The sequence below is a fragment of the Etheostoma spectabile genome, chromosome 2, assembly GCF_008692095.1.
Source record: "Etheostoma spectabile isolate EspeVRDwgs_2016 chromosome 2, UIUC_Espe_1.0, whole genome shotgun sequence".
Classification (NCBI taxonomy): Eukaryota; Metazoa; Chordata; class Actinopteri; order Perciformes; family Percidae; genus Etheostoma; species Etheostoma spectabile.
The window spans coordinates 9,029,960-9,042,547 of NC_045734.1; the positions used below are offsets into that span (position 1 = coordinate 9,029,960).

The 12,588-nt window shown below is 39.9% G+C and overlaps 3 protein-coding genes across 7 annotated transcripts in view; 1 reads left to right on the forward strand and 2 right to left on the reverse strand.

Annotated features, from left to right (window-relative positions):
* Positions 1-4,928, reverse strand: part of arhgap10 (Rho GTPase activating protein 10) — a 53,390-nt gene extending 48,462 nt beyond the window's left edge. Inside the window, exon 1 of one of the 4 annotated variants that reach the window (XM_032542084.1) lies at positions 4,219-4,928. In XM_032542084.1, coding sequence (XP_032397975.1) covers positions 4,219-4,372 — 154 coding nt within the window. In that variant the 5' untranslated portion in view covers positions 4,373-4,928. The remainder of the gene's footprint in view (positions 1-4,218) is intronic. The other 3 variants (XM_032542103.1, XM_032542093.1, XM_032542072.1) reach the window with 3 other exon arrangements.
* A 1,508-nt stretch (positions 4,929-6,436) lies between these two features.
* Positions 6,437-12,588, forward strand: part of prmt9 (protein arginine methyltransferase 9) — a 15,404-nt gene continuing 9,252 nt past the window's right edge. For both annotated transcript variants that reach the window (XR_004335999.1, XM_032542058.1), the window contains exons 1-8: positions 6,437-6,807; positions 7,576-7,775; positions 7,938-8,086; positions 8,257-8,493; positions 8,603-8,770; positions 8,916-9,018; positions 10,611-10,720; positions 11,224-11,416. Coding sequence is in view for 1 of the 2 variants with exons in the window: in XM_032542058.1 (XP_032397949.1) it covers positions 7,578-7,775; positions 7,938-8,086; positions 8,257-8,493; positions 8,603-8,770; positions 8,916-9,018; positions 10,611-10,720; positions 11,224-11,416 (1,158 nt within the window). In the remaining variant the exon portion in view is untranslated. The remainder of the gene's footprint in view (positions 6,808-7,575; positions 7,776-7,937; positions 8,087-8,256; positions 8,494-8,602; positions 8,771-8,915; positions 9,019-10,610; positions 10,721-11,223; positions 11,417-12,588) is intronic.
* The window catches only part of tmem184c (transmembrane protein 184C), an 18,044-nt gene continuing 14,675 nt past the window's right edge, over positions 9,220-12,588 (reverse strand). Inside the window, exon 12 of the transcript XR_004336006.1 lies at positions 9,220-9,232. The gene's annotated coding sequence lies outside the window, so the exon portion shown is untranslated. The remainder of the gene's footprint in view (positions 9,233-12,588) is intronic.

Genomic DNA, 12,588 nt, shown 5'->3' on the forward strand with positions numbered 1-12,588 from the left:
AAATTAAAACTGTAGACAAATGTCAGAAGTTTGGACTGGCACTGTTTGGCGGGGCTGCGTGGAGAATAGACGAGAGAGGGTAGAGGAGAGATCCCACACAGGCACGGCTTTACAGACGAAATGGGTCATGTAACGCAAAATTAAACCATATCAATATAAACAGCATTGCAGCGGATGTGAGGACATGCGTCCTAGAGGAGCTAACAGGTAACAGACGCTAACTAGCACCGACTAGCACTGGTCACCGCTGTTGTCTGAAAAACAACAGACGGGACAAAATGTTGCGTTTACTGGTAAACTGGTAAACCTTGAGACTGACGTATAACCGACTGCTATCTGTTGAGTTTTCCTCCCGTTACTCTGTCCTCTGTGACTGTCTGCATCTAGAAACTAAACTGCACGGTGCAGGGAACAACTGACTGGCTCATGATCAGACGGTAGTAGCGGTAGATTGGCTATGCAAAAAACCCGGAGCGTTCTATGAAATGACGCTTTAAAAAAATAATTGCTCGATCACGCAAATTTGATCGTGGGAAGTCAAAATCGTGATCGCGATTAAAATTTGATTAATTGTGCAGCCCTACTACAAAGGACAATAAAAACAAGCGGTGCCCACCTGCACCACAAAGCATACACAAACAGTGTTCCAGCCAATAACCAACAAGAAGGATTTGGGGGTGGGGGGTTAGGAGGGAGGGACAAGCTAGTCTTGTTTTCTTTGAAAATACTTTGTCAACAAGAAGTAATGTTATCCAACATCGCTTAGAGTATCTTTAACTTTACTTCTAAATAAAACTAAGAGGAGGCAGAAATGTTCCCATTTGAGATGCCAGAACAACAACAACAGCAGCAAATGTTGGGCATTGTTCCTTAAAAAAAAATATGTCTGAAATGATTATTCAATTATTAAAATGGATGCAGATGAATTTTCTATTGATTATCAATTGATTGATTATTTCAGCTCTAACTGCATTAGTGTTATCATTCAAACACTTAAGGCTGACAGCTTCTCAGCCCCGTTTGGATTAAACAGCCTTGCCTTAAAATCAAGGTCATGGGGGATTATTATTTTAATCTTTGCTGTAGCATTTGAATTGTTTAGTTAGTCTTACCAAGGAGGGTAAACACCCTATGATTACAGTTGCCAAAGAAAATCAAAAACAGTCATTTGACAGAAGGTAGATGGTAGAAGGGAGAAGCCACATTTTTAAAAATGAGACTCCACAGGCTCAGCAAAATAGTTACTGCATTAATGTCAGTACATAAGAACATGACTATTGGTTCCTTCCTGAAATTTTCACTGACTTTGCAGCTTCCACCCCCGTGGGAGCATATGACCAGGGATCCTTATTGCTTGTCTTATTCTCTTAAGCAAGAAGCTATCACGGTCCTAATGAGTGTTAACAGACTTGATATGTGATATTTGTCACTACGTTGGACACACTTAAAATCAACATTAAAAAAACAAATGCATAGCCACAGTCATGTAAGGCATAAAATGCAAGAAAGGACCTTCTGAAATGGAATACTGTGTATCAGTTTTTACACCAACATAGCAGAGCATCGACATCAACTCATCTGTTAGCAACAGTGAATACTAGAGTTCACCGTGGTGTTCTGTGGAAGTTCGCCTGGCGAGTTAGTTACTCCATGAGCCTGCAAAAATGGAAGCTTGAGAAAGTGGCATGTAGATCTAAAGTGTTTGCCATGTGGGATAAAGTTGTAGTTTTAGGGGGGATACCAGGATGAAAGAGGTCAGAGGAGAACAGTAGGGCTGGGTATTGTTCAAAAATGATTTAATACCGGTTCCAATACCGTGACTTTGACCTTGGTTCCAAAACAATACTTTGTTTCATACCAATTTTATATACTGTATATTTTTTTATTTTTCAATTTCTATGTGAGCCTTGTCTCTGTGCGTAGTGTCCTAGACATGTAACGTTAGACACTAGACAGCCAATTGGCAGCATTATTAGATCTTGGTAGAAGCGTGCTGCATGTTCACTGGCTCACTGACACTGATGAGATTTACTCCCTGGGTATTGAATGACAAGGCATTTTTTTGATACTCGATACTTTAGAGGCAATTCGATCGGTGCCTACCAAGTATTGAATTTGGTACCTATCCCTAGAGAACAGCAGGACTCACTCATCACTCCAACAAGTACAACATACCATACATATGCACATAACTGCTTAGCACAACAGTCTGTCCGAGGTTTCTGCCTAAAAGGAAGTTTTTCCTCGCCACTGTCGCACTGTTGCTTGCTCTGGGGGAAACTACTACAACTGTTGGGTCCTTGTAAATTCTGGAGTGTGGTCTAGACCTACTCTATCTGTAAAGTGTCTTGAGATAACTCTTGTTATGAATTGATACTATAAATAAATTGAATTGAACAGTAATGTAAAGCAGAAAAATGTGGATCAGTGTTTCCAAAATGCCCAAGATGACGTCCTCAAATGTCTCGTTTTGTCCACAACTCAAAGATATTTAGTTTACTGTCACAGAGGAGAGAAGAAACTAGAACATATTCACATTTAAAAAGCCGGAATCAAAGAATTTTTACTTCTGTCTTAAAAAAAAAAAAAATGACCCAAACCGACTAATCGATTATCAAAATAGTTGGCGATATACTGTATTTAAAAGTTGACAACTAATGGATTAATCGTTGCAGCTCTAGTGTCAAGAGTGCAGAAGTTTCCTTGGCACACACAAGGCACCTAAACACCACTCCTCCTTCTTTCAAATACCACAGCACACGCTAACCAGGTGATCCCTGTCAATTAACTTTTGACCCTGTGTCAACAATGCATATACTTTTTACCATACCATGGAACACCTATAAGGACTAACTTGTGTTTCTGGAGTTATTTCAGTTTTCTCCATAAACTAAAAAAACAACTTCAGGATGAACATGTATGAAGATATGCCTCAGGGTGAGGATTATTGTTGAAATCACAGTGTATAACCTGAAACCTCTCAGGCGTTCTGCAGGTGTGTGCATAATAACATCATACTAAAGAGAATAATTTTTGTAACTACAACGTGCTCAAAATCATTCATTTGGAAAAGACAATCTTGTAACAATATAACAGAATATGATCCTGTCCCTCGTGACGCGACAATAAAAAGGACAATATTCAATTTGTTTAGGTAGAGTAGGGATTTCTGGAAACTTTATTGTTAGAGTGACGTGTTGTAGTATATCAGTGTGTGGCCTTGAAAGTCATTTATACTACAAGAGAAGTTGAAGTTTTAAACAACCAGTTTCTAAACCTTAAATGTGTCACTCAGTCAGCATGACCCAAGATCGCTGTCCAAGCTTGAAAACATCTTCCTGGATCTTGAAGAATGTATGCTGTCCTCAAGGCAAAATGAAAGACATACCTGGGTGAGTAACAGGCAGCGTTGGAGCAATTGTACGTTTTTAAGAATAGAAAACCGAGGTGTGTGATAGTAAAAAACAAATAAGCAATTGTAGCACTGCAGCAGGAACAAGCCTGAAGCCTATCTGTCAACACTACAGCATTGATTGGAAGAAGGAAAAAAAGAAGGCGGCATAACTGTGTAAAAAATGACATTCACACATGACTAAAATGCTTTGTCGTTTTAACAATACTTAAGAATGAATACTGTCGACAAGTGCATAGAAGTTCTCATCATGAATCATTCAGCTGGAGATGTTTCACTGCATTTTGATATGATGCAATTACAAAACATAAAAGGAACAGATAGATTTTCCAACAAGACATACTGACCAGTCAGTTTTAGATGACTAAGTGTTGAAGTCTGGCTGTACAGTAAGCACCGGGCACACAACTAGAGTTCATATGGTTCATAGAGATACAAATCTAATCATCTCAACCCAATAGAGGCGTGTGTCTAAAAGAGCAAATAGAGCAGAGGGGTATTACAACAAATGAGGGCCTTTTGGTTCAGCCTAAAACCAATAAAACTAGAAAATAAGAAGGCAAACAGTTTAGGTTTAGTTTAACAAGACAACGCCTTGATCTGATCTAAATTAATCTATTCTGTAACTCTTAAGCAAGCGCTTTTCCCTATCACAACATAACCAAATGGAAAAGACAATCATTTTTGGCAAACCAAGGAAGTCGTTAGTACAATAGTGGACCCATGAAGACCCCAAGACGACCTCTTGACAAGGCGGTGCATGGGCTTTCCTCACGGTACGTTTCCAAACATTAAAATAAACTTACGCTTCGTTGCATTGATGAGGTTTTTCCCGTCCTTGTACAGTTCTTTGATAAATCTGTTAGTTCTGTCCAGCTCTGCTTCGTGTGCCTTTATTTTCTCCCTGAAGCCCGGGCTGTCCAGATAGCATTCACTGAATTCCAGCGGGTGTAGTCCCATTTCTGTGACAGATTGATAGCTTCGTTTTCAAGAACGAGAAACTGGCCAAAACGACGCTTACTTTTGTAGCTTGAAAAATAAAACGTCTGTTACAAGTGACTAACCGCTCTTTTCGTTGGCATTGCTACGTGAAGTAGCAACAGCTAATGGTGGTTAGCATGGTAACGTTACCTCTGACACGGGTGCATGGGTGTTATTGCTCCACAGTTGTCAAACAACGAAAAGAGTAATGCTAACAGGTATAACGGTTAAAAAGTGATAACAATACGCTAGCGGGCTAAGTGTCCATCGGAAGTCGGTTACAGTAGTTGTCAGAAGGGCATGGTAGCTGTTTCTAATTTTTCCTTAGTCCATCAAACGTAGGCTACTCCCCCTAGCAAAGTGACAGATTGAGAAACTCTGCTGACATCTGTGTGTGCGTGTAGCAAAACTTCTATCAAAGAGTATGTAGCTCTTGCAAGATGGTGTATTCTTTTCTACTTCCGCTTTTGCTTAGCTGCTCATTGAGCACTGGATTGGTTTATTTACACGGCGAAAAATGTCACCAGTGGTGGCTTGTGGTTCGGAGTTCAAGTGGTCGCCCCATCACAAGGTTGGCAGTTTAATCCCGAGCTCCTCCAACCACATGACAAAGTACGCCTGAGCAAGACACTGAACTGTGTGTTTATGACGATTAAGAATAAAGTATGTTTTTTTAAGAAGTGTTTGTATTTTTTTGCAAGTAAAAAGTACCAGACGGAATAAAATACTTCTATAAAAGTGGTAAAGCAGAAGTTAAAAGTGACTGAAACTAAAAACTAAGTAGGCTTACCTCAAAATTACATTTTCAGTAATTAATGAAATGTACTTAAATCATTTCCACCACTTCTAGAAAGCTACTGCATGCTAAAGCTACATTTGGCTAAAAGGTTTAACTTTGTAGATGTCTAGGTTACACATATAGTTGTTTCAGCTAAATTAGAATTATTATATTTCAATGTGAGCCAAAATGCCAAGTTAAAACACATTGAAGGAAATGCTGTTGAGCTACACCGTCAATGCTTATTGCATGTAGCCCCAGTTGACGTCTTTCATGTACTGTCATTACACTCTTACAATACATGGGAGGCGCAAACTGGAGCTAACTGAAGGGTGTGGATATCAAACACAAGGCCAGACAAACATGTTAATTTGAGTATACAGAAAGGTATAAATGCAGTTAAGTAGGCCTAATGCTTAAAATAATAAAGAGACGTCTAAGTCCAAGTCCAATATGAAAAAAAACACCATGAACAAGATAAATAAACAAGATAAATAATTACATGATATGCCCTGGGGTCTGCAAAGCAAAGCTTAGAATAAGAAACGATAAAAACAACAGAGGCCAAAGTGATCTCTCAGCTGCTGCTGTACCAAGCCCAAATGGATCCTTCAGCGTCGTTGGTAGCTCTATTCAAGTTCAACAAACAAGGTCAACCATCAAGAACATCAGAAGCACTCCAAAAATGTGCTGCTTATAAGCCTACAAAGGTTATGTGCTTAAGCTCTGGCAGTCTTCGACCCCTTCAGTCAGTTAGGTCATCACCATTGTGTAACAAAGTATGCGATCAGGGACACAATCTGAAGCAGTCATGGGGGTGTCACTTTGTAGTGTGAGCAAATAATTGGTACTAAAGGGCTTAACCTACTAGAGTGCATGCAACATTTAAGACATACAACACACGTACAAGCACATGGAGTCATATTTCACCCTTATTTTAAGACTGCTTCATTCATGTTCCACTGCTGGGTTTTCATGGGTGGGAACTAACTTGATCTTTTGTACTCTTTGATCGTGCTTAAGTTTCCACTGCCATTGGTTCCATCAGAGGCAAATCTGAGGCGGGAACCTTTACTGTGGCGTTATTCCTAAATAAATACGATAATAATATTCTCCATGTTTTCTACAGTTTATACTCTATATTTAATACGCCCTGTTCGTAAATTAAAATGTATTAAACCTCGTTGCATTTGCGCCCTTGGAACCTTGTTTCGTTACATGTTTCTGACCGAGTCGTGGTTGTCGCACGGACACGTTCCTTGTTTAGCGGCGGTCCCTCACGCAGGGGGTCTTTCTCACCGTCTCTGGCGGCAGCAGAATGCAGAAATGCGATTTACACGTTTAATCGACATCTTGATTTTGTAACGTGGATTTAAAGAGATACGGTCATGTTTTTTAACGTGCAGTCAACCTTTCGTATCCACTGTCAGAGCAGCTTTTATCATGGAAACTAACGTATGGCTGCTGCCAGAGGAAGGCTTGTTTATAACGATGCTAACGACTTTATTCAACATGACCGTAACGTTAACGCTTTTGGGTTTCCGCAATTAGTAACGTCAACGTTACTTTCCCTTTACTAAACAGCCGTTACCTTTATCGTGTATTTACCACAGCCTGTGATCTAACACAACATACAGTGAGTCAACATACATTGTCAGTAATGCTTGTAAAGTACTTTGCATTTTTGTTTAAAGTAACGTTTTTTTAAACTAATTCATTTACAGAATAGCTTATTTACTTTTTACTACGTTATAATAATGTTTTATGTTGAGATTATGATGATGACAATTTTTTTAATCTACAAAGTGTTGGCATGTATGGAAGCCCATTTCCAGGAAAAGAAAAACGCAGGTTTTGGAATGACAAAAATAACAAAATATATATTGGTAAGTCAAAACTATGAGTGCGCCTGAGTCAAAAGTATGAATTAATATTCATGAGTTCATTTCTCATCATTTTGACTAATTGAAAGTCGTGAAAGGTTAGGAACAATTCTCTCACAATTTAAAAAATGTCACTCCTCATCTGTTTGTGTCTTTTTTGCAGAAATGGGCTTCCTATGTCCATGGGCCATACAGTACAGTACAGCCATATGTCATATATGGAAACATATTGTCTAATTAAAAGTGGCATTTATCTGTGGATCAGTGGCATTGTCGCCTCACATTAAATAGGTACCAGGGTTTGATCCCCGGCCCGCCTTTCTGCATGGAGTTCTGTTTTGTGTTTGCATGGGTGCCCTCCAGGTGCTCCAATTTCCTCCTACTACCATGTATAGGGGGCACATTTCCTCACTCTGTGTATGCCTACAAATGACGATAAAGGCGCCTTTAACCTTTTTATATTGTTTTATTAGACATTATCATTTCCTATTAGACTCTCAGCTCTCCTTTTTGTTTGCAAGAGATGCCTAATGCCAGTGCAAGGCCGAAGCATGGCAGGAGGACCCGAAGGCGACGCAGAGAGGACCCTGCTAGGAACGAGCTGGTCTCTAGTTCCCTTGAAAGTGCCCAGCAGTGCTTGTTCAACCAAGATTATGGAACTGCCTTTGTGCACTACCTTCTTGTCCTCAACCTTGCACCTATGTTTAAGGACTTTGCAAGGGTAATGACTGTTTACACCACACTGAAAACCTGTCTTCATACATTTTCTGCCAAACATTGTGTACATATAATGGTAATCATACACACAGCAGTCTGTTTTTACTGCTGCAGAATCGAAAGGTGTTTAATTTTGGAACTTAATTGTGTGACCTCTCCCTTTCAGGAGTCCTTCAGGTTCACTCTCTTCAAATGGACAGAAGAGCTGGACTCTGTGGGCCGCATTCAAGACCTCTTTGACTGTTATGAACAAGCGCTGGAACTGTTTCCTGCTGATGAGGTTATCCTGAACAGCATGGGTGAACACCTGTTCAGGTATTATCCTTATATGCAAAACTGTTTTCATTGCGCCGATACATGTGTTTTTACAATGCGTCACCACTCCCGTAATTCCAAGGCACGATGTAGCTTGACATTATTTAGATGAATGATCTGTTTATACAGACTTTGACTAGGTATTGTGACCCTCTTTTTTTCTTATCCAGAATGGGCTTCAGAGACGAAGCCGCCGGGCATTTCCATAAAGCCTTGAAGCTGAGACCAGACTATCCAGAAGCCAGGGAGAACTTTTACCGAGTGGCCAACTGGTTGGTGGAGCGCTGGCATTTCTTAATGCTCAATGATCACGGAAGGAACCGCAAGTACCAGCAAGCCATTCAGAAGGCTGTTCAGAGCGGCTGCAACACTGTACTGGACATAGGCACTGGCACTGGGATCCTTGGGTGAGATATTTTCCGTGAGAATTTGGAAACATTTTCTTCTTTAAGTTATGGAGTTTAGGACCTTTTTTGTTTCTATGGTTGTTCTGATTTCCTGATTCTCTCTTGTAAGTATGTGTGCGAAGAAGGCAGGGGCCGCTGAGGTGTATGCCTGTGAACTGTCGAAGACCATGTATGAATTGGCCTGTGAGGTGGTGACCGCTAATGGAATGGATGGCAGCATCAAGATCCTCCATATGAAATCTCTGGAGATGGAAGTGCCGAAGGACATTCCACACAAGTACAATTTATACTACAAATATTTTTACATTAATCCTATAAAGAACAATACTGATTTTTGTTCTGTTTTTGCTGTTGTGAAATTCATGTTTAAGAGTTGAGAATCGTTTCTCATGTTTTTCCATTCAATATTTTGTTTTTCTTAGGGTATCCTTGGTGGTGACAGAGACTGTAGATGCAGGATTGTTTGGGGAGGGCATCATAGAGAGTCTTATTCATGCCTGGCACCACCTCCTGCTACCTCCACAGGTATTCTTTAACTATGAAAGCTTTAGTGCGTAAAGTTTTGATATTAATGAACATCTGTTACATTCAAGCCATTGCCAAATGAGTTGCTACAAAGCTAATTAAGACTACCAGCTCCACAAAACACTCTCTGTGTTTCTCAGCATGGCTGTGTTCAGAATATTGTGTTGTCTGGTGACTTTCCGTGCAGAAGCTCCAGTGAAGATAATTACCTCTTCTGAAGAGTCCATTTTTTTTTTAACCCTCTGTCTCCTCCTTGGCTATTAGGAACTGGGCAGAGTATGGGTGGGAGCACGTGCACAATCTAGTAAGGCTTGTGTCATGTGGACGCGCCAACAGTTTTGTTGTCATTACTTAGAATTTCTCATGGGGGCGAGTTCAGCGTGTGTGCTTGGAGGACAGGAAACGTTTTAGCCTCACAGAGATCAAGATTAATGATGGCTTTAACAGAGTTTCCTCAGGGTCTTAAAAAGTCTTAAATTCACTAAAGTATTGGGTTCTAGGTCTTGAATAATTACAGTTCTTAATTTTCCTACATCAATGCAGCGCTACCACTAATGCTCATTTAAATGTCCCTGCAGTGCTTTAGAATGTTTTTTTTTTTTTTGTTTTTTTTTTTAATTTCTTTATCTGTGGTTTTGTAGTTCTTTCTGTTGCTAGTCCATATATAATTTGCTATATTAGGGCGACAAATGAGACCAATAGGCAACTTAGTTTGCATCCAATCTAGACACCAGTCCTATAATGCCAATGAGGAAATCGGGGAACGGTTCAGACAGTGTTTCTGGTCTCTGAGATCTGACTTTTTTTTTGATGTTTTGATGTAGGTCTAACACATTCTGGTGCAAGATGAACCTAGGGGTTAATAACACGTGTACTGAGTCGACCGTACTCTGGGATATGTTTTCATGCTAATCAAATGTGTCTCTAGCCTGAAACAAGTGCGAACCACTGATTTGTTTATAATGCTAGTCTTTGGGGCACTGGTAGAGTAAAAATAAATCGCTACTTTATACTGCTAACAAGGCTCAAAATAGCACCACTCTCCCGCTGTAGCATAATAAGGGTCCCCTAATGTAAACCGAAGCGTTGAGAACTTTGCAAGTGTACAGACAGTTTATTAAAAAGTTTATAAATATGTTACCGTTCGCGTATACAGGCAGGCGCCATCTTGGGAAAACGGTCATGACCAGTCGAACCATGAACACTGTGCTTGAGCTATGTTACCGGTTGCACGGTGTTCATGGTTCGACTGGTCATGCCGGAATTGTTCTTTTAAATTTCATTTATAATGGTCTCTGTAGAAACCCTGTTTAAGGCACTCCTTGTCACTTTTTATCGTAAAAAAACAAACATTTGTCCCCAGTGAGTTGCCTTTTGAACATCGCAAATTTCATACTCCACTCATGCATACTGGGGCAAGTTCCATGACACCCGAGTTTACAGTGCTAGTTGGGACTGGTCGATCATTTCACCACATACAGTAACCAGGTTAATGGTAAATGTATCCGGTTGACTTTTATGTTGTGTTAGTGATATTAAGAGGGGTAAATGTGTAGTTTCATTAAAAGCACATGTTTCTTGCCTTTTTAAAGCGAGGTGAGAATGAATTCCTGGAGCCGTCTGCGACAGGCCGGGTCATCCCCGCTGGAGCCACGGTGTTTGGGATGGCTCTTGAAAGCCTGGAGATCCGCAGGCATCACAGGTAGGCCCTGGAGTCTATCTATATTCTTGTGTCTGATAAATGATGTTTACCTGTAATGAATATACATATCAGGACTAGGGCTGAATGATTAATCCTCTTCAAATTGAAATTTCGATTTGAAAGAATGCAATTAGCAAATTTTGAATTTTGAATTTTCGTGGTTAATTGAATGTGAAGATTCAGTTGAATGTTTGAGGTAACATTTGGTTTAACATTTTGTATTCCTCTTTTTATTATTTATTATTGTGTTTGTCTGTTTTTTATATTACAGATTGCTTCCAGAAATGTCCTATTTTGAGTTGATGTTTTTTTTAGTTATTTTTTTATTACGTTATTTAACATGATTGTAGAAGGTACAATATGTAGATGCTGCTATTGAACTGAGGCATATCAGAAATGGAAAATAGAGAGTACTGATATTTCTTAATGGAATTAAAAAAAAATATATTATTATAATAAGGTGCCTGGACCTGACGTTAGTTGGCTGTTTGTCTTCCATACAGGCTGTGTGTGTCGGAGGTGGGCAGTCTGTCCATAGCTGCAGCCGGGGAGCTTCGTAGCCCAGTGAGCTGCAGCCCTGAGCCAGATGACTCCATGGAGCCTTACACTACAGAGAGACTAAGCAGACTGCCTGGGGGCTACAAACCTCTCACGGAGCCATTCACAGCCCTCAACATAGATTTCAACAACGTGCAGGTTAGCAAAAACAGGGACAACAGATGCTGACATACTACGATATTTGTATAAATTCAGCTGCTATCAATTAGGATTGGGTATAGAGAACCGGTTCCAACTTGGAATCGTTTCAAAACTTAAGATTCCAATGGAATCGTTTTTCTGTTGGAATCGTATTGAAAATTTGGTTTTGAATCCGATCATCTGTTCCAAATTTAACGTGCGCTAGTTTTGGTTTCCGTAGCAACCAGGCGCTTGTTGTGTCGCAGCCATGGAGCTTTAAAGTGTGGCTGTAAACCACCAATGAATTAAAATACGTTTCTCTTATCTGAGAAATAAGCATGTGAACCATTCAACTCCACCCCTCAAAGAATCTGCATTGAGAATCGATAAGAACCACAATCAAAAGGAAGAATTTGAATTGGAATCAGAATTGTTAAAATCAAAAAGATGACCAACCCTACTATTGATTTAGTATTTTGACTTTACTTCACTTTGGCTTGTTCTTTGTGTCTGAAATGCAGCCATATGAGGAATCCTGCTATTCAATGTGTATTTGTTGCTTTGGGTCAAGCTGATTAGTGGAACTCTTAAAAGAATAATTAATTTGCCTTACCATTTCTATTGGTCCCGTGAAAGTGACATAGTGGCTGCCTCACAGGCCTAAATATTGCACATCAGTGGCCACTTATCTTTTAGCTACGGGCCTGCATTGATTGTTTTGTGATTTATTTGTTCCCAGTGAACACCTGGCAGATTGAAGACACTGTTTGTCTGCTAGACAGCACCTGTGGAATAATGAGTTAATATTAATCCACACAGTAGGGACTTTCAGACAAATATAGCCTGAAGACAGAGCTGTGATAAAGTGTCAGTGAGGCAAACCCTTTTTTTAGCAGAGTGATACTCACAAGTGCACTGCAGTGTGATTCAATCAGTTATGTACAGTAGTACTCTGGCATATACTATACATCAGCTTCAGTCTTCAGTTTGTCTCAACAATATATTAGGAAGCAGGTGTGAAAAAGTTCATGCAAAAAGTTATCCTATTGCATTTAGTTCTTCCACATTTGAATGGTTTCCGTATGTAGTGCAATTTCCCAGTCAAGGGATTGAGATATATTATCTCATGCTGAAGTCCTATTTGCAGTCTCACCTTAAAACCTCAGGCTTCAAAGGGCTTTTCCTATAGA